This window comes from Oncorhynchus mykiss, chromosome 6, assembly GCF_057628025.1.
Source record: "Oncorhynchus mykiss isolate SJ-2025 chromosome 6, ASM5762802v1, whole genome shotgun sequence".
Taxonomy (NCBI): domain Eukaryota; kingdom Metazoa; phylum Chordata; class Actinopteri; order Salmoniformes; family Salmonidae; genus Oncorhynchus; species Oncorhynchus mykiss.
This window is the reverse complement of record NC_143027.1, coordinates 59,220,001-59,240,000: the sequence shown is the minus strand read 5'-3', so window position 1 is coordinate 59,240,000 and position 20,000 is coordinate 59,220,001. Positions and strand designations below refer to the sequence as shown.

General features: G+C 44.2%; 1 protein-coding gene and 1 long non-coding RNA gene across 2 annotated transcripts in view; one reads left to right on the top strand and one right to left on the bottom strand.

Annotated features, from left to right (window-relative positions):
* Nucleotides 1-2,885, bottom strand: part of tshz3b (teashirt zinc finger homeobox 3b) — a 35,722-nt gene extending 32,837 nt beyond the window's left edge. The window contains exons 1-2 of the mRNA XM_090238427.1: nucleotides 1,456-2,885; nucleotides 692-1,050 (exon numbers count right to left, since the gene is read on the bottom strand). Coding sequence (XP_090094553.1) covers nucleotides 692-731 — 40 coding nt within the window. The 5' untranslated portion in view covers nucleotides 732-1,050; nucleotides 1,456-2,885. The remainder of the gene's footprint in view (nucleotides 1-691; nucleotides 1,051-1,455) is intronic.
* The window catches only part of LOC118964913 (uncharacterized), a 21,978-nt gene continuing 3,861 nt past the window's right edge, over nucleotides 1,884-20,000 (top strand). The window contains exons 1-2 of the long non-coding RNA XR_016496780.1: nucleotides 1,884-1,980; nucleotides 2,233-2,323. This is a non-coding gene — a long non-coding RNA (uncharacterized LOC118964913). The remainder of the gene's footprint in view (nucleotides 1,981-2,232; nucleotides 2,324-20,000) is intronic.

Genomic DNA, 20,000 nt, shown 5'->3' with positions numbered 1-20,000 from the left:
GATCAAATGTTTTAGCATGCACAAAGCCCCAAACTAGCATCAAAGGAAATCATGACAGTCAGCTGACACGAGCCCCCTTTTCCTTGCGCTTCTTTATAGATCTCTAATTCAAGGAGTCAATATCTGCACCCTACGGAGGGAGGAAGGGAGAGTAGGCTAAAATAGGGTAAAAGGGAGAGACCTATCAAAGCTAAAGTTGTCTTTGACTAGTCGGATAGAGCTACGGCCTGGAAACCTTTTATGTCTTCCGAGAACTGTTGTGAGCAGATCGTTCATCGAATGGAATCATTGTTGCCCCAGAAGTTGGAAAAAATTATATACTGAGAACATTTAAACAATGTTGCCAATAACTAGGCTATGTAGCCTAATGGGCTATGTAAGTATGCTGATAATGCAGATCACTATTAAAATAATACGTGGCTAGTATCAAACGTGGTCTACGTGGTTGTAAAAAAAAAAAGCACATCCCCTTCAAAGGGAAAGTACAAAAAAACTAATAGCTAGTAGCCTAACCATCCCTCTTTGAGTGGATGGGAATTTGCCATTTCCTCCCACAGTAGCCTACGCTACAATGTAGCTACACGAACATGATTCAGTACTATACATGGTAGGACCAGAGTGAAGGCAATAGAAATACCGCAGCAGTCGTAGTAAAAAGAGAGGTGATAACATGCATATCATAGAATCGTACCTGCTGCACGCCGGGGCGCTTGCTGTTTCCTCCGCGGCATGCTTATTTCGGGGTTCTGAAGAGTTCTTCTCTAGCCCCAGAGATCCCTAGCTGGTCCGCTCTTCTTTGATAGAGGCGCTTCCTTACACGGTACCCGGGGCGCTTTCAGAAGGCTGACATAGATCGGCAGTTTTCAAACAAAAATGCAGACATTGAAGAAAGGGTAGATCTGAAGATGAAGAAGAACAAGCGTTTTTTTCTTTTTCCTGTTCGACTTGGATATCACAGTGTGTTTGAGACCGGGAGTACAGTGGTGGGGGAAAAAAAATCTTCAGCCTCAATGTGATTCTCACTCCGTGTTGGAGGCTGCAACAGGCAAGCTTAAAGGAAAACGAAATGAACGCGTCACTCAAAGTCTGCAAACAGGGGCAAACATCAAGCGCTGTCACATTTATTGTGCCTTGCACCTCCAATGGCTAGCCAGCTCTTGTCATATAAGCATCACATGTCTGCTGTCCCTCACCGCAGCCCCATAACGGTGTCTGATGCGAACTATACAGTCTATACAGAATAAAAAAGTAAGCTTTGCTATTTGATAGAAATCATTCATGGGCATTTTCAAAAGTCATCCATGCATGCTGGAGACCAAATGCTGATACAATAGCATAACTGTAAGGAGGAGAGCACCGTTCCACTCTTTGGCTACACATGGAAACAAAACATTGTATTCTTCCCTGGGCTATTGGACTATCTTTATGTTGACTAGATGTTAATGGCATACTTACTCAATCGGTTGGTTTACTGCGTTATCCATGAGGAGTTTGATTCTGGTAATCACACGCAATTTAAAAACCAGCAAGGCAGCATCTCAGCGTCGCTGTAGCCATCGTATGAAAATCCCAGTGTTTCCAAGTCCCCTTAAAACATCAACATATATATATATATTGTTTTAAGATAGAGCGATAAAGACAAACGTTGAAAGAAGAGATGGACGGACTTGTCGCCCACACGCTGGCTCGCTCTGTTATTTTGTCCAAGCGCGTTCAAAATCCACTGAGAGCAGTTCGAATCGATGAGATACGTGCTTGATTGGGTATCCCTTGTTGTAATAATGTACATCAGAAGGAGGGGATGGACTCGTGCTGTGCCTCAGCTGCTCTGAGAGCATGGATCAGCAGCTATTGCCAAACACTTTCTTGGCTGCTAATAGCACTTTTCCCCCTTCTTTGTGTGGCTGATAGCAGCTATTTAAAACGGCAACAGCGAATCAGACGAGTCTTCCTTACTGCAAGATCCCTTCTTCTGTTCAAGTGAGTCAGGCACAAAATCCGAATCATGCGCTCTCCTTGTTTTTGTTGATACAGAATGGAAAGAATAATAGGCTAGTTTTTTTTAACGGTAAGATCAAAATGATGCACACATCCCCATCCTTCAGATTTGGGACCATCACAGACACTATCAGCTTTTTCTTTAAAATGTTTCCCTCACAGTAAAGAAAAAACTTACAGATAATTTTCTGTATTATTTAGGGGGAACGTGGATAAATTGTCCATCTTTTTCAGATCATCTTCAAGATCGACTACAATTGGTCCGCTGTCTGCTGCAAAGGTTATGACTGTGGGCGCAAATTATTTTCTTGAAAACCAGAACACGGTAAGTTGTCAAATGATTTTTTTCTTCTGCCAGATGTGTGTGTCCGTGTCTTTGCCGTGTGGTGGTTTCCCAGTCTCATGCTAGTCAATAGTCAGAAATATCTGACCGGCAGGGGAGTCGCTCGATAGGAACAAGATCTCCTTTCCGTTCGCCAGGCTTGTTGGGGGACGAGAAAGAACAGTCTTTCACTGATTCCGGATGTTTTAGCCTAATCTCGCTGCGTATGCCACTACACCACTGCATGCCGTTAGATCCGCCCAAGCATCTGTCCGTCTAACCATTGGCGCATCCATCAGTGTCACACGCTCTGCACACTCGCACCGACCATACCCCTCTCAGTAGACACAACAGCCTCCGCATAGCGCCTCTTCATTTCTGACACATTCGCTTTGGTCAACAATCTGGAGGTTTTCAGTGGTCTAATGGTCGACATTCTCATGTCCTAATACAAGAAATCAAAAGGGAATCAATGCAGATTTGATGCAATCGGTAGCTTTTCACTAGCATTGCATTGAGACAGTGGGCTATGTAAAGCTGTGCGCCTCTCTGCCTCTAGTCGTCTGAAGCCTACTGTCAACTCTGGAAAGCCACTGCTACCTGAAAGAATCACTATGTTTTTTTAATGCAAACTATGGAAACCATATACACGTTTTGTCTCAAATGGACTAAAAACATCCAATCCAAAGTTGTATTTGGTTTGTGCGTAAAGACGCGTAAAAGTGGTGCTTTTTGGGAACGCACCAAAAGGCAAAGCGCAATAAAGCGCTTTACTTGAGATAGGCTGACTGATATCTCCTAATGGTGCTGAGGACTAAATGAGTTGTGGAGGACAACTGGAAAGGATTGTCTGTACATCTGTACAGTGTTCAATAGGCCTATTATGAAATATACTGCTGAGAATGATGCAACCTGTTTCCAAGACAATGTTGAAGAATGTGAGATTTTCTTTTTTTGCATACAATTTTACAGTAGTACATAGTGCATAGCAATTCGATAACTTGACCGTTCTCTTGGCGTTACTTTACTTTCAGTTCAGTATTCGGTTACATTTCTAATCTACTCTTAATCATTCGCTCTCTCTATTGAAAATAGTGTGCCAATGGCATAAGTAAAGGCTACAATACATGATAAAATAAAATGGTATCGTGAAGTAAAATGTAAAGATGTCAATTATGCCCATTTGTTTGTTTGTGTGTGTGTGTGTGTGTGTGTGTGTGTGTGTGTGTGTGTGTGTGTGTGTGTGTGTGTGTGTGTGTGTGTGTGTGTGTGTGTGTGTGTGTGTGGCTACGAGTGAGTGACCAGTACAGCATTTCAACTTCAAGATTAACGTCACAAAACGCTATTGTTTTAATTAATATGATTTATCTTGAACATGTTTCTGCCTCATTCGTTGTTTTCAATGCCAAATAGAAATTCGTCATATCCCTCATTCTGTTTGCAGATATATGATTCAGGCCATTATGTTCACAGGTTAGGCCAAACGTGCATGCCATTACAGCTTTGGATAGGTCTACTGAATTAAAAAAGACCGCAATATTTTTTCCCGCTAAAACAAAAGTTGAAGCTTGTGATTCATACAGTTAGAGTTAGTTTCCATGTTTAGCAGTGTAGCACATTTAAGCCTATATTTAGATTTGAAGGGATGTGACGAGGCTAACTGCAACTCTTTTCTTCAGATATGGATTCCTTAAAAAGTTGGAATTATAATGACGTTTATGATTATTTAAACGTAACTTTATATATATATTCAGTAAACCAGAAGTATAGAAGAAGCATGCCAAAAAAATGATTGTTCTTACTGATGTTTGTTCTGTTGTTAGGAGTTTGTTAACTACAACAGTATTTCATGTTTATTATTATGATTAAAAAAACATGAAAATATATTTTGGAATTACCCTTTATTTGAAAACTAAGGCTGCGAGCTTTGCTTGGTAGGCTTCTGTGGGACTTTTGTTTATTTATTCTAGCTAAGGCCTACTCCTTATCCTTAATATTGCAAAAAGTGCAGTCATTCTCTCGATAAGTATCTTACAGTAAATTACCCTCTGGTACATGTGTGTGTCTCTCTCTGTGAGTGTGTGTGTGTGCGCGCGCGCGTGCGTGCGTGTGTGTGTGTGTGCGCGCGTGTGTGTTTGTGTTTGTATGTGTGGGACAGAAGACAGACATGGAAAGAGAGAGAGAGATGGGGGGGAGAGGGCACATATTTAGCGTCTTGCCCTTTATTGCTCGTTGACATGTAACTTTAATCACCACCACCTCTGTTTGTAACTGTGATAATGATTCGAGTGACCATGGTTTCTGTAGAGGCAAATGCATTTATATTTCTGTTCAGATACTGTTTTCTACTGTGCAATTATCAAGGTAAAGTGTATTTGTATGCACATGCACAACAATAATGGGTCTGTTCATTAAGTCAACTTATGATAACTTTTAGGCTATGAAGCTGGTTTTATGCTCGCACATTCTTGTTCATAATAGGCTACAGAAGAAAAAAATCGGACAGCTATAATTATTGGTTTTATAACGCCCACGCATGGCACAGACAGCATTTTTTTTGCAGACCTTACCTTGTAACATACTTTATAGACAAAAACACGGGGAAAAATGTCTGTTTAATTTCCAATGTGTTTAATACATTTAGTCAATTTCCATATGCACATATGCTAAGTTAAAAGTGAGATACTTTTCTTGATATATATTTGTGATATTAATTTGTTAACTTTCAACTCCATTTTGTTACTCAGAGCTTGGAGCAACTTCCCTCATAACGCCCCCGCTACTCCAACACCTGTTTTGGATCTTTCTAACTATCGTTAGATCTCCCTTTTCCTTTAGGGACAATAAGACAGAGACGTATCAAAGATTTCATGATGATCAAATCAGTGTTAGAGAAGAATCAGAACCCCACCTGGACGTTTCATATGATTTTTGGTAGCCTGTCGCATGTTGACTCTAATGCCAAGTTTTGTTAATGACTATAAATCATTTGGCCTAGACATTTGTCTTTGGTCAAATCTGGTACTCTTGTAATTGTTACTATTATTGTGTTGGCTAAACGTGGTGCTATTTTATTCCATACCGATCAAACTTGTTTTCTCGTTTTAGTCAACTCGATATATATTTGATGGTTTAAGACTTCGGTGGTGCTATAGAATAGGCTTGCCCCCCAAAGGTAATTCATCAAAAGTTGCTTCTGAGTCCGTCTAATTTACTGTGCTTTTTCTACTGCTTGAATAATTATTTTGGGGGTGGCACCGTGTGTATCCACTGTGCGCATCACTTTTTTTCCACACATACCTGGGCTTTACCATTATAATGTAACCCCGTTGACTATTTTTGTTTCAAAAACACTGAAATTATATACATTTGAATTTGTTTTTGTAATTTTTTTAATAATCCATCTATCAATCAATCAAGCAACATGTTAATGTAATTTTTAAGCCCTTTTTACATCAGCTGATGTCACAAAGTGCTAATACAGAACCCAGCCTAAAATCCCAAAGAACAAGCAATGCAACTACATTGATCAAATAGCATATTGTTAATTAATTTTTAATTCCATTCGTTGCACCACATTTGGTAAATATATCTAGCCCACGTTGGATATTGGGAATTTCAGTAGGCCTACGATATGTCCATAGACCAAACTAACTTATTTGACCAATGTACCCTGTCAGGGCAGGACAACGTTACCAACATGATACCGGTATGGTTATTTACTGCATTCACCCACCAACTGTGTTGTAGGACCTCTCGAGTTTACGCAGCCGAGCAAGTGGCAAATAATTAGCTACAGCGGTATTTGGAGCACACAGAGAGTGGTGGACCATCACTTTCACAAACTCACCAGAGGCTTACATAAAAGCCATTATAACCTGCAGTTTGAGATAACATATTTTACGCATAAAGGTTTATAATTGCCGCTACTGTGACCTTAGCTCCCCCGGGAATATTTGCAATAGACTCCCGCCGTGGCGTCGGAGTCAGCTGCGCTGTACCAGGGTAGGTCATATGATAGAAGTGCTGCGGGACCCATGGAGGCGCGCATCACACAGTTGCAAAACCTACTCTTGGTCCTGGGGTCGAGGATGGGCTTTCAGCCATGTGTATACTTTTCTTCCTCCTAAAAACGGATATTTGGGAAATAAAGAGAACTGGAGCATGAATAGATAAGAATGGGATTTGTAAATAGTGTTTTTATATATCTCTGAGCCCGTGCACCATCAGGGATTTGATAGTGATCACATTGGCGAAGAGAGTGCGCTCGCCTGATCCATTCAGCTTCACGGCACACTTGTTCCTAGTAGACTGTATAAAATTCGCAAGGAAGGGATTGGCTAAAGCCTCCTAGCATAAGAGTCGAAGTATTTGGTGTCTATAGTGGAAACAAGATGCTTCTGGCAAAGGAAATTCTAATGTGTGGAAAGAGGACTTTAAGCCTATTGGTATTTCTGAGATCAGTAATATAAATGTGTACGGATTTGTATTTATTTATTAAGTTCTACCTCCCCTTCCCAATGCATCCAGGCTGCATACTCCTCAGGTCAAAGTTCATGAATCTACCTTTTTTCTTTAGAAGAAGAAAAGGTGATTGCCAGCGACCATTTTCCATGTTCAGAGGTAAAATATGAAATAAAATATGAAATTATTTTTGTCACAATTTATTTAAATAAAATGATTTATCACAGTTTTTCGCAGCTGTTAGCATAATTGGCCAACTCCAATTTAGGGCAGAGTTATCATCCAAACCAACTCAAAAGTCAGTCAAAGTCATCACCACAAGACATATCCTGCACTTTGACTGTGAAAACACAGAAATGGAATGTTATAGGTAGTGGATGCAGGTATTGTCTTCTGTCTCCCAGTGTCCTCCCTCCTTTCCATAGCTCGGGTGTGCTGTGCGAGCTTGCAGGGTTGAGAGGGCAAGTGCTGACCAGCCCTCTTTCTCTGTCTGTTACTAGGTCACCAAGCCTCCCCCTCCAACCCTCCCGGCCGCTAGCCACCAGGGAGAGGGTAATTTAAGCCCTCCTTGATGTACCCTATTCATCACTGTCCCAGAGACCCGCTTCAAAATTAAAGTCTGATCTACAAAGTTAAACCAAAATGAGATAAAAAAAAATGGCAGAGGTCAAAGAGGGTTGGACAAGTCAGAATACAAGGTGGTGTTTTGCTGTGCTTGATTTATGTTTTTGGGGGGGAATGGTGAGAAATGAATTCATTAATAACCCATTGGATCAAGTGAGCCTGTGTCACAGCCAGACCTAACACTGCTGTTGTTTCAGCAGTTTAGTTGTTGATCCGGTCTGCAATACAGGAAATAGACCTAGGTTCCTCCCCAATGAGGTGGAGAGCAGTGTTGCCTAGTATACAATGTTGTTGTGTCAGTGTTGTTCCATCGGAGACGTTGCAGTATGCTCTCATTTTATTCAAGCACATCGATTGAGTTGAACGACGCGGCAGAAAATGCATTGCCTTTTCTCAGCGTAATGTGTTGCTGAAACTTTCATGGTTTGTTTTTTGGGGGGTTTGGGTCAATTTGATTCCAATTCAGTCAATTTAGATAGTAAACTGACATTTTCCATTTTCCTTAACATGTTTCAATGACAAAGATTTGGAATTGGAATTTCAGTTTATTCCAGATTTGACTGAATTTGAATAGAATCGACCCCAGCCTATTAATACATTTAATGTGTTGGCGAACTTCTAATTCATTTTCACTGGATGAAGATATTTTGCCGCTTGTTAATATGTGTTTAAACAAATATGCTTGTATGAAAATCAAACATAAGAAGTACAACTATGTCAAGTTGACTGAGTTGTGGGTTTCGGATAAGCCATGTGACATGGAGTACTGCTGTGAGTCAATCCTTCCTTATGGTGAGTAAAGACAGAGAGAGAGAGCAAGAGAGAGTGATAGAGGGAGGGAGGGATGGAGTGAGAAATAGACAGAGGGACAAGTAGGGAGTGCAATAGGTAGAAAGGAAGACAGAGAGGGAGGAAGGGATGGAGGGAGGGAGAGTGAGGGATGGAGGAAGATAAGGAGAGAGATAGAAAGAGGAGAGGGTGTGTGTGTTTTTGTGTGTGTGTGTGTGTGTGTGTGTGTGTGTGCGTGTGCGTGTGCGTGTGCGTGTGCATATGTGAGTGCATGCAGTGTGTCTGTGCATGCTTCTATATATGCAGCGTGTGCATTTGCCTGTGTGTTTTGGTACAGTATGTCTGGGTGGGTGTGTGTGTGTAGGTCCTGATCCTAGGCGGTGTATGGTAAACAGGAACGCTTTCTGTGGCAGGAGGAATTTCCCCCAGCAGCCCCCTATATCAGTAATAGTGCCGGTAATGAGCTGCAGCTGTCAGTGTGGTTTCCTCTCCTCGTCTGTGATTCATGTTCCAGCTCTCCAAGATCTACAACTGGAACAAATGTTTACCCCCAATGAGAACCAGACAAACAGGGAACCAAGCACAAATAAAAAAAAGGGAAATACTGGCCATTTTTGTTTTGTTTTCCTAATGCAAGCCACCTCTGACGTGCACACCTTACAGTAAACCTACTTAGAACAGATAAGGATGCAAAATGACAGATCGTCTTCTCCAGCATTTAGGAAGTGCCCGCATTTCTCATGTCTCTGTATATTTAGAGTTAAATGGGGTTGACCACTGAGTTATCATGTCCTGTCACTAACACTACGCTGTTATATCAATTTCTCTGATAATGCCACAGATAGAGAGACACAACATATAGATGTTAATGACGTTAGACTGCTGGAATAAGGCTTTGAGCTGCATGCTGGGGCTGCAGGTAGCCCAGCGGTTAAGAGCGTTGGACCAGTAACTGAAAGGTTGCTGTTAAAGAAATCCCCGAGACGACTAGGTGAAAAATCTGTCGGTGTGCCCTTGAGCAAGGCACTTAACCCTAATTGCTCCCATAAGTCACTCTGGATAGGAGTGTCTGTTTAAATGTTTAAAAAAAATGAAGAAGAGATGAGATCACCTAGTTAAAGCCCACGCTATCAGTCTGCAGTGATGTCACCAGCAGGGAACTGAATCACAGGCCTCGCCAGACACACATGGTCAAGTCATTAGGAGGCTTTTCCTACAGTAAAGTACTGTACAGTCTCTGCTTTCACTGTAGTGTGTGGTCTTTGCTAGGCATTGACTTACACCAATACTGAAATACTACAGTTTAAACAGACTCCCACTGTAAAAGGGCAGATTGTAATGTTATGCCACCAACATATTTGTTGGACTTTTTGTGGGTGTGTAGTATTATTTATAGAAACAGAAACTGTGGTTGAAGTTCTTTTCTCAATTGGAGTCCATCTATTGTGAAGCCAAATAGGCATCCCAGGTAGCACATAACGTTCTGAAAAGCACATGTTGCTCATGATCATGGTGAGCGTGTGCCTGTCCTATGGTTATTTTTTTGCACACAAACTTCCCACAACTTTCTGGGAATGGTGCAGGATAGTTGCTTTGCTTTGGAACCTTCTCAGCGCATGTTTAAAAAGACGTTCAAGGAACCAAATTGTCTAGCTTGGTGACAACAGCACGTTTAATTGAACATTCAAAAATAACCTTCGCATTGTGCTTGAGCACATGCTATCCCAGCTAGCATATTTGGCTCCTTGGAAGTTGTGGGAACATATGTTTTTTGTTTCACATTGGTTGTGGGAACGAAAGCCATATGTTTCCTGACCGGTAAAACTGAACGTTGTTGAAACATTCTGAGAACGGAAGTGAACATTTTGTCTGTTCTGGGAACATTTATTTTCAGGTTGCAGGGAGTGTTTTTTTTAAAAACATACAGTAGCTTCTGCTCAGTGCTCCCACTGTTCCACTGCCACTTCCCCCTGATTGACATGGAGTGGGAAACTTCATGTTTGACACTAAAGATACGGTCAACATTTTTCGAACTATGCATTCAATGCCTCAAGCACGACTTCATGTTGTAGCCTACACAAAAGACACGATGGACATGTTCACACACACTTTGTTGTCTGTTGCAACAGTATGTTTAGGCAAGCATACCAAACACAAACAAGACTCATACAGGCAGTCAACATAGAGGTGGAACAGCTAGGTAGCCTACTCGTGCGGTACTTGCATGATCATTGAGTAGTTCAAACGCAGACAGGTTTTTGCCCAACGCAAAACTCAAGTGGGGAGATACATTCTTTTTTCAAGAACTCTGGCTCGTGGCTACGATATGGCAGAAAGTATAACGATTAGGCTACACCATCACACAAAACACTGATTGTTTTTGCTCCAATGCAATGTGTAGAGACTGCATCCTGCTTGAGCAACTGCAATATCCGTTACAACAGACACAAAGTTGTATAACCTGCAATAAATATTTTTGGGAATGTTCGTTCTAATCGCTGCAGATTTTTTTTTATTTTAGTTGTTCAGAAATATGAGGCGGAGACATAGGCTACATCATCATGGTTCAGAAGAGGGTGAGTAAACAGAGAAATGTAACGGGAGGTGGAGTGTGTGCAGTAGCTACGTATTGTGCGTAAAATAACACAAGCGCATAAAGTGATCTGGATCCTTAGCTTTGAGAAAGATGTTTCCGTAGGGGCGGGAAAGGGGTGAGACGGGGTGAAAACTCAGTATTCGTAGCTACAGCCTTTTAAGTACACAATATAGACTCAGCAAAAAAAGAAACGTCCCCTTTTCAGGACCCTGTCTTTCAAAGATAATTCGTTAAAATCCCCAAAACGTCACAGATCTTCATTGTAAAGGGTTTAAACACTGTTTCCCATGCTTGGTCAATGAACCATAAACAATTAAGAACATGCACCTGTGGAACGGTCGTTAACACACTAACAACTTACAGACGGTAGGCAATTAAGGTCAAAGTTTTGAAAACTAAGTCACTAAAGAGGCCTTTCTTCTGACTCTAAAAAACACCAAAAGAAAGATGCCCAGGGTCCCTGCTCATCTGTGTGAACGTGCCTTAGGCATGCTGCAAGGAGTTATGAGGACTGCAGATCAATAAATTGCAATGTCCGTACTGTGAGATGCCTAAGACAGAGCTACAGGGAGACAGGACGGACAGCTGATCGTCCTCGCAGTGGCAGACCATGTTTAACAACACCTGCACAGGATTGGTATGTCCGAACATCACACCTGCGGGACAGGTACAGAATGGCAACAACAACTGCCGAGTTACACCAGGAACGCACAATCCCTCCATCAGTGCTCAGACTGTCCGCAATAGGCTGAGAGAGGCTGGACTGAGGGCTTGTAGGCCTGTTATAAGGCAGGTCCTCACCAGATATCATCGGCAACAATGTTGCCAATGGCACAAACCCACTGTCGCTGGACCAGACAGGACTGGCAAAAAGTGCTCTTCACTGACGAGTCGCGGTTTTGTCTCACCAGGGGTGATGGTCAGATTCGCGTTTATCATCGAAGGAATGAGCGTTACACCAAGGCCTGTACACTAGAGCGGGATCGATTTATTTGGAGGTGGAGGGTCCGTCATGGTCTGGGACAGTGTGTCACAGCATCATCAGACTGAGCTTGTTGTCATTGCAGGCAATTTAAACGCTGTGCGTTACAGAGAAGACATCCTCCTCCCTCATGTGGTACCCTTCCTGCAGGCTCATCCTGACATGACCCTCCAGCATGACAATGCCACCAGCCATACTGCTCGTTCTGTGCGTGATTTCCTGCAAGACTGGAATGTCAGTGTTCTGCCCTGGCCAGCGAAGAGCCCGGATCTCAATCCCATTGAGCACGTCTGGGATCTGTTGGATCGGAGGGTGAGGGCTAGGGCCTTTCCCTTCAGAAATGTCCGGGAAGTTGCAGGTGCCTTGCTGGAAGAGTGGGGTAACATCTGCAGATGCACTGCAGTACTTAATGCAGCTGGTGGCCACACCAGCTACTGACTGTTACTTTTGATTTTGACCACCCCTTTGTACAGGGACACATTATTCAATTTCTGTTAGTCACATGTCTGTGGTACTTGTTCAGTTCATGTCTCAGTTGTTGAATCTTGTTATGTTCATACAAATATTTCCACATGTTAAGTTTGCTGAAAATCAACGCAGTTGACAGTGAGAGGACGTTTCTTTTTTTGCTGAGTTTAGAATGTTCTCTGAATGTTACTAATGTTTTCTTGTGGTTTTTATGGAAAGTTTTCTTTACGTTCTGAGAACGGAATGTATGTTTTTATATAACATTCTCAGAACGTTCTCTGAACGTTACTAAAGTTTTCTTGTGGTTTTTGTGGAAAGTTTTCTTAAAGATCTTGGAACAATATGACTTTAAATAGAACCATGAGAAAACCCTATGCTTAATTTTAGCCAGATTCTGCCAGAACAGGATCCGGCACCTCTCCGTTTTGGTCAGTTTTTTTTCATTAACCTATTTTGTTGGATCCGGTACCACTCATGGCATGACAAATAATTTCCACCTTTTGTAATGTCAAAAATATAATAAAAGCGATCAAAGTTGATTAGATTAGCCTTTTCCTTAATTCTCCAACCCCCACAAAAAAAACTATATGAAAAATGATATTTTCAGCCCAGGCCTAATATTCTGAGAGTTGATTTGGTTCGGGTTTATGGTTTGCCCAACATTGTAAACTATGTTTGAGACCAACATGTGGCCTTGGCTGTGTGAGAAGCGCTCCAGGATCTCTCACATAACTAGAATGAGATTCACTTTCTATGATCTCTCTCCCTCTCTGCTCTGATAGACATGAACCTGCAACTCTCATCTCTCCAGCATTGCACTTTATCATTTCTTTTCTTATAGAATCATAGCCGAGCAAAGGGTTCTGAAGGAACTGCAGCATCCCTGATAAATTGAAATACATTTGCTAAAGTTATAGAATTACTGCTCTCTGTTCAGAAATAAATGAAATCATTCAGAATAGCCTACTACCTCATGAGAAGGCCTATCATTTAGCCACATAGGATCAATAGCTTCTTTTTTTTAAAATTGCCTAGCTGTGGTTTGTAGCCCAATAACAAGAAATAGCCTACATCTGGCGCAAATCTGGCAGTGAAAAAACAGCACGCATACAAAACAGGTCTTTCGCAATATTTCAAATACAAATGAGGGAAAACACAAGTCGGAAAAGCAAATGGCTCCTGCTGAAAAGAGAAGACTGTGCTGTAGGTTACTAAAATATTTGATCAACTTCCAAATATTGTTTTACGAAAGAGAGAGAGAGAGAGAGAGAGAGAGAGAGAGAGAGAGAGCGAGAGAGAGAGAGAGAGAGATGGGCTTTTGGCATGAGCATCACCAGCGACTGAGCTGCGCATCATTGGGCGAGTCAGTGGAACTGGAAAGCACGTTTAGGACTATGACTTCCTCCTCATATTGATTGTAGCCTACATTGTGGGTCTCCACACACCTAGGCCTAGGCTACTGATGGATTCAAGACAAGGTCCTTTTCATTGATAGCAGATTCTCAGTTTGTCAGTGTCAAAGTAGCCTGTGCGGTAAAATAAACTAAAAAATGTGCGGTATTAAAAATGATTCAGGCAAAGTCACCAGTCATGTAGGGGCGGCAGGTTGCCTAGTGGTTAGAGCATTGGGCCAGTAACCGTAAGGTTGTTAGATCGGATCCCTGAGCTGATGAGATAAAAATCTGTTGTTCTTCCCCTGAACAAGGCAGTTAACCCACTGTAGGCCATCATTATAAATACGTTTTTTTTTTTTAACTGACTTGCCTAGTTAAATGAAAGTTATATGTAAAAAAAAATGTGGAATTGCATTTTCCTAGGCCCTAGGCTACTAAAAATGTTTCCCAACTTCGGTAAGTGCCTCCACTCTACTGCTCTATTCCAATACGCAAATGCGATGATATGCATGCAATGCTTTGTAATAAAGGTGATTTTGTTTTCTCGTGCTTTCTGGTACCTCAGAACTCTCACTCACTTTTTGTCCCGGCACCTCCCGATTTACAAATGAGGCACCGAGGAAACATGTAGGAAAGGGTATGCTGAAGTACTGAAAGTCCCACAAAATAACTTTGTTTCTTAATGTTCTTTGAACTATTTGACAAATGTTGCCAATGTCAAACAAGTTGGAGAACGTACCTAGAACATCACCAACATTTAAATGAAAAGTAACCATTTTTGAACTTTTAGGGAACGTTCCGTGAAAACGTAATGAAATACCAAGTTCCTTAGATGTTCCAAAGCCAAGCAACTATCCTGCACCATTCCCAGAAAGTTGTGTGAAGGTTGTATGCAAAATGACCATCGGACAACCACGCTCTCACCCAGCTGTAAGGAACATATGGTTCTCAGAATGGTATGTGCCAGCAAGACAGTGAGATTTTTTATGCAAGCCATTGTTTAAATGGTGAAGATAGCTTAGTCAGATCAGGCTATTGTGTTTGTTTGGGGGGGGGGGGGGGGGGGGGGTCACTTGTGATTCGTTCATAAGACTCACTTTTATCTCCATCTCAGATCCACTTCCATGTGTTTCCCCCTCAGAGCCTGTGGAACTGTGACTCAGAAGACGATGATGTGCCGTGCCGTGCCATGTATCCTCCCCGTTGCATTAATCATGCGTTTTAATTAGTGCGGCCCAGCTTTATTAATTACGACTGATGTCTCGCTGGTACAGTCTCCCACAATCGCCCCGCCCTCCTCATTTCACACACAAACTCAAGTCATCTAGACCTTAACCCTGCCTCAGACTACACTGAGATGTCTCAAGTAAGAAGCTAGAGACACAAAGAGAGAGAGAAAGAACAGGGAACAGATAGAGAGAGGGAAGGAAATAGATAGAGAACAGAGAGGGAGAATGTAGAGAGGGAGAGAGAGAGAACAGAGAGAGAACAGAGAACAGATAGACGGCGGGAGAGAGAGAACAGAGAGAGAGAGAGAGAGAACAGAGAGAGAGAACAGAGAGAGAGAGAGAACAGAGAGAGGGAAGGATAGAAAGAGAACATCGATTTAGGAAATTACTGGCCCTGAGGTAGGGAAAGACACATCATTAAAGGGAAATAAGGGAAGGAAGAATGAGGGAGAAGTGAGAGAAGAAAGGAAGGGCCATAAAACAGAGAGAAAAAGGGAGCAGAAAAAAAGAAAGCGGTTAGAGAGAGAGAGAGAGAGAGAGAGGGAGAGAGCATGAAGCAGCCACACGCATCCCTTTCATGTTGGCCTCAGAACAAGCCGCCTGCCTGTGGGATGAGCCAGTCCAGTTGTGAGACGCTTTCTCAGACTAAAGGCTACGGATACAAATCACGAGTTTCCCTCTCGTCACATCAGCCATGCGAGAGCCACTTCACCGCACCGGTGTTTATCTTGAGCTGACATTCTCTGCGTTATTCCCCCACCACTCCTGAGTAGGATCCTTCTCGCTAAATAGACAGTGAGATGGATGAACTTAATGGTCGAGAGGAGGAGGGGGAGAACAACCCATCTCCCACTGTGACATTCCCTATATCCTCCAACGTTAGGAGGGGAACGCTATGACCGGGGACATTTGATTTCATGCATATACCCAACCCTCATTTAGCTACAGTGGGGAGTGGAGGGAGGGGAGCAAACCATCCTCAGCCCCTCCTATCCTATCCTTCCTAACCCCTGAAGACTGGAGGCAGACCCATCTGAAGGAAGACTCGGTCCGTGTAGGACACGTTAATGTTAACGTTGCGTGCAGGAATCTGTCTGTGGATCAACCTCCCAACACATGGTATCTTGGTGACCCCATGCAGACTGAAACAAACTGTCGCAGTTGTGCGTGTGTGCGTACGTACGTGCGTGCGTGTGTGTGTATGTGCGTGTGTGGGTCAGCTGTGTGTGTGTCCGCTGTGTGTGTGGGGGTAAATGTGTGCCCCTAGGCTTCCACGGTCGCCTTTACAAGCCACTGATTAGTCGCCCCTCGGCACAGGAGAGACGCTATCCAAGCTGACACTGTGTACTGGGCTCTTTATGCTTTCTGCCTGTCTGAATTACCGTTGCTACACACAGGCCTACACATCCAAAGAATCTGCTTAAGCCCATCCTACCAAAAGCAGTAAGAGCATAAGGAAGCATCATGACAGAGGTCATATGTTTAAACGATTTTTATCTTAGCCCCAGGATATGTTAGGTTTTTGTCATTTTCTCGGTGTTTATCTTGTACCTCAAGCGGCGTTATTCCATTTCAGTTTTTTTGTCGTGAGCGATTATCATGAAAATGGGATTGACGTTTAGGTGTCGCATCATCACTGACCGGCAGCAGCACCTATATAAAGGCTCAGACGTTCAGCATCGGTAGGTCTACATGTTTTCTGAAGGGTTTCCTGTTGAAATACCATCTCCCAGTGAGAGGATCAAGTGCTCAGCTTCAGTCTCAGGGCTGACTCACTCCATCTCCTCTTTTGTGGCTATGGGGATTTGGGAAGTGCTATTCCTTTAGCTGTCTACGGATGACCACAGATGCTCTGACCCAAGCCAGCGACTCACAGCTAAATCCACACTTTCAGTGGTTGGGATCACCATCATTATCTGCCAGTGAACAGGTGCACATGAGCACAGTTCTGATGACCACCATCTCTGAAGGGGAAACACAGGGGTCGTAGGTCAAATGCACATGCTGGGGATCACTGAGCAGGCCAGGGTCACCCTCTCTTCCCTCATTCTCCCTTTCTCCCACCCTCTGGTGGTGCTCAAGAGAGCGTGGTTAGAAATACACATCATTACCCCCCACATACATCTGAGGTGCCGTCCCTTTCCCTCACCCCTTGTTTCCCTCATCCTCCCTTTCTCTCACCCTCTGTTCCCCTCATCCTCCCTTTCTCTCACCCTCTGTTCCCCCCACCTCCCTTTCTCTCACCCTCTATTCCCCTCATCCTCCCTTTCTCTCACCCTCTGTTCTGCTCATCCTCCCTTTCCCTCACCCCTTGTTCCCCTCATCCTCCCTTTCTCTCACCCTCTGTTCCCCCCACCTCCCTTTCTCTCACCCTCTATTCCCCTCATCCTCCCTTTCTCTCACCCTCTGTTCTGCTCATCCTCCCTTTCTCTCACCCTCTGTTCCCCTCACCTCCCTTTCTCTCACCCTCTATTCCCCTCATCCTCCCTTTCTCTCACCCTCTGTTCCCCTCATCCTCCCTTTCTCTCACCCTCTGTTCCGCTCATCCTCCCTTTCTCTCACCCTCTGTTCCCCTCATCCTCCCTTTCTCTCACCCTCTGTTCCGCTCATCCTCCCTTTCTCTCACCCTCTGTTCCACTCATCCTCCCTTTCTCTCACCCTCTGTTCCGCTCATCCTCCCTTTCTCTCACCATCTGTTCCCTTATCCTCCCTTTCTCTCACCCTCTGTTCCACTCATCCTCCCTTTCTCTCACCCTCTCTTCTCTCATCCTCCCTTTCTCTCACCCTCTGTTCCGCTCATCCTCCTTTTCTCTCACCCTCTGTTCCCCTCATCCTCCCTTTCTCTCACCCTCTGCTCCGCTCATCCTCCCTTTCTCTCACCCTCTGTTCCCCTCATCCTCCCTTTCTCTCACCCTCTGTTCCGCTCATCCTCCCTTTCCCTTTCCCTCACCCCTTGTTCCCCTCATCCTCCGTTTCTCTCACCCTCTGTTCCGCTCATTCTCCCTTTCTCTCACCCTCTATTTCCCTCATCCTCCCTTTCTCTCACCCTCTGTTCCCCCCCACCTCCCTTTCTCTCACCCTCTATTCCCCTCATCCTCCCTTTCTCTCACCCTCTGTTCTGCTCATCCTCCCTTTCTCTCACCCTCTGTTCCCCTCACCTCCCTTTCTCTCACCCTCTATTCCCCTCATCCTCCCTTTCTCTCACCCTCTGTTCCGCTCATCCTCCCTTTCTCTCACCCTCTGTTCCCCTCATCCTCCCTTTCTCTCACCCTCTGTTCCACTCATCCTCCCTTTCTCTCACCCTCTGTTCCCCTCATCCTCCCTTTCTCTCACCCTCTGTTCCCCTCATCCTCCCTTTCTCTCACCCTCTTTTCCCCTCATCCTCCCTTTCTCTCACCCTCTATTCCCCTCATCCTCCCTTTCTCTCACCCTCTGTTCCGCTCATCCTCCCTTTCCCTCACCCTTTGTTCCCTTATCCTCCCTTTCTCTCACCCTCTGTTCCACTCATCCTCCCTTTCTCTCACCCTCTGTTCCCCTCGTCCTCCCTTTCCCTCACCCTCTGTTCCCTTAGCCTCCCTTTCTCTCACCCTCTGTTCCCCTCATCCTCCCTTTCCCTCACCCTCTGTTCCCTTATCCTCCCTTTCTCTCATCCTCTGTTCCACTCATCCTCCCTTTCTCTCACCCTCTCTTCCCTCATCCTCCCTTTCTCTCACCCTCTGTTCCACTCATCCCCCCTTTCTCTCACCCTCTCTTCCCTCATCCTCCCTTTCTCTCACCCTCTGTTCCCCTCAACCTCCCCTTCTCTCACGCTCTGTTCCCCTCATCCTCCCTTTCTCTCACCCTCTGTTCCCCTCAACCTCCCCTTCTCTCACCCTCTGTTCCCCTCAACCTCCCCTTCTCTCACCCTCTGTTCCCCTCATCCTCCCCTTCTCTCACCCTCTGTTCCCCTCATCCTCCCTTTCTCTCACCCTCTGTTCCCCTCATCCTCCCCTTCTCTCACCCTCTGTTCCCCTCATCCTCCCTTTCTCTCACCCTGTCTTCACCTCACCGTCTCAGCAGAGCTAGGTGGTGTGAACTGCTGCCCTTGTCTGTAATACACTGGGACTGCCTCCCTCTCACCTGTCTCACCAACCCCCCACCCCTCTCACCACCCCATCTGCTTCCAACACACACTCTCAACTTCAAGTGGCTGTGTTTGCTGCAGTGTGTGCATGTGCGCGTGCGTGTATCAGAGAGTGTGTTGACTGGAGCGGGAGGGCCCTCTGACTTCTAGCAGAACCTCAGGCCATCTGAAGTGTCACAGCAGAACCGTGTCCTATTGTTTTGGAGTGCCTTTTCCAACCAAGCGTCTTGTAAAACGTCAGTGAAACCTTGTGTCTCCGGCACAAATTAATGTAATACATAAAACACCCTCGCCTCCGCTTGGGTCGGGGCCAATGTTTTCAGGGGAGAAAAAAAGCACTTAGCAGTGAAGTTGCTTTGCGTATTATCTTCTGATGAAGTCGTTACTCAGAAGCGAATAAAAGGAAAGGAGGGGGAAAAGGGTTGTAATTTTAGAGCTTAGCGGAGACGGATTTATCTCAGGTGATGTCTGCATTTCCACTTTCCAACTGTGTCTTGTTGTGCCTTCCACATAACAGGATTCTCATCGTCATTTCAAACGTGTCCCACTCCTACTGTGTGTTTTGTATCCAGAGTTTTTCTCTTTATTTAAGATATGACGCGTGTGGTCTATCGGTGAGAAAGTTTGTCGTGTCCGTGTGTGATGGCCCGTAATATCCCCTCCCATGTTCAGTTCTAAAGGGCGTCATTATATAGAGCTCAGTGCCTCACATTCATCTGAAACTATGATCTCCCTCGTCCACATTCTATATCCATTAAACAGTACACTTTTAACCACCCTCTGGATGGGTTCTAGTAGCCTAATGTGTAATTACTATGCTGAGTTGAGTTGAGGGCGTTCCGGCGGTGTGTAAAAACACTGAACTGCTTTCATGGTGCCAATCTTAGCTCCCGCTCCATTGGATCACAAACCTCTCTTAGCTGGTGCCATGGTTACCAACATTACATGGACGCTATAATCATATCATTAACTCACCATTGTGACCTTTTTTTTTTGTCTCTATTTGAAAGT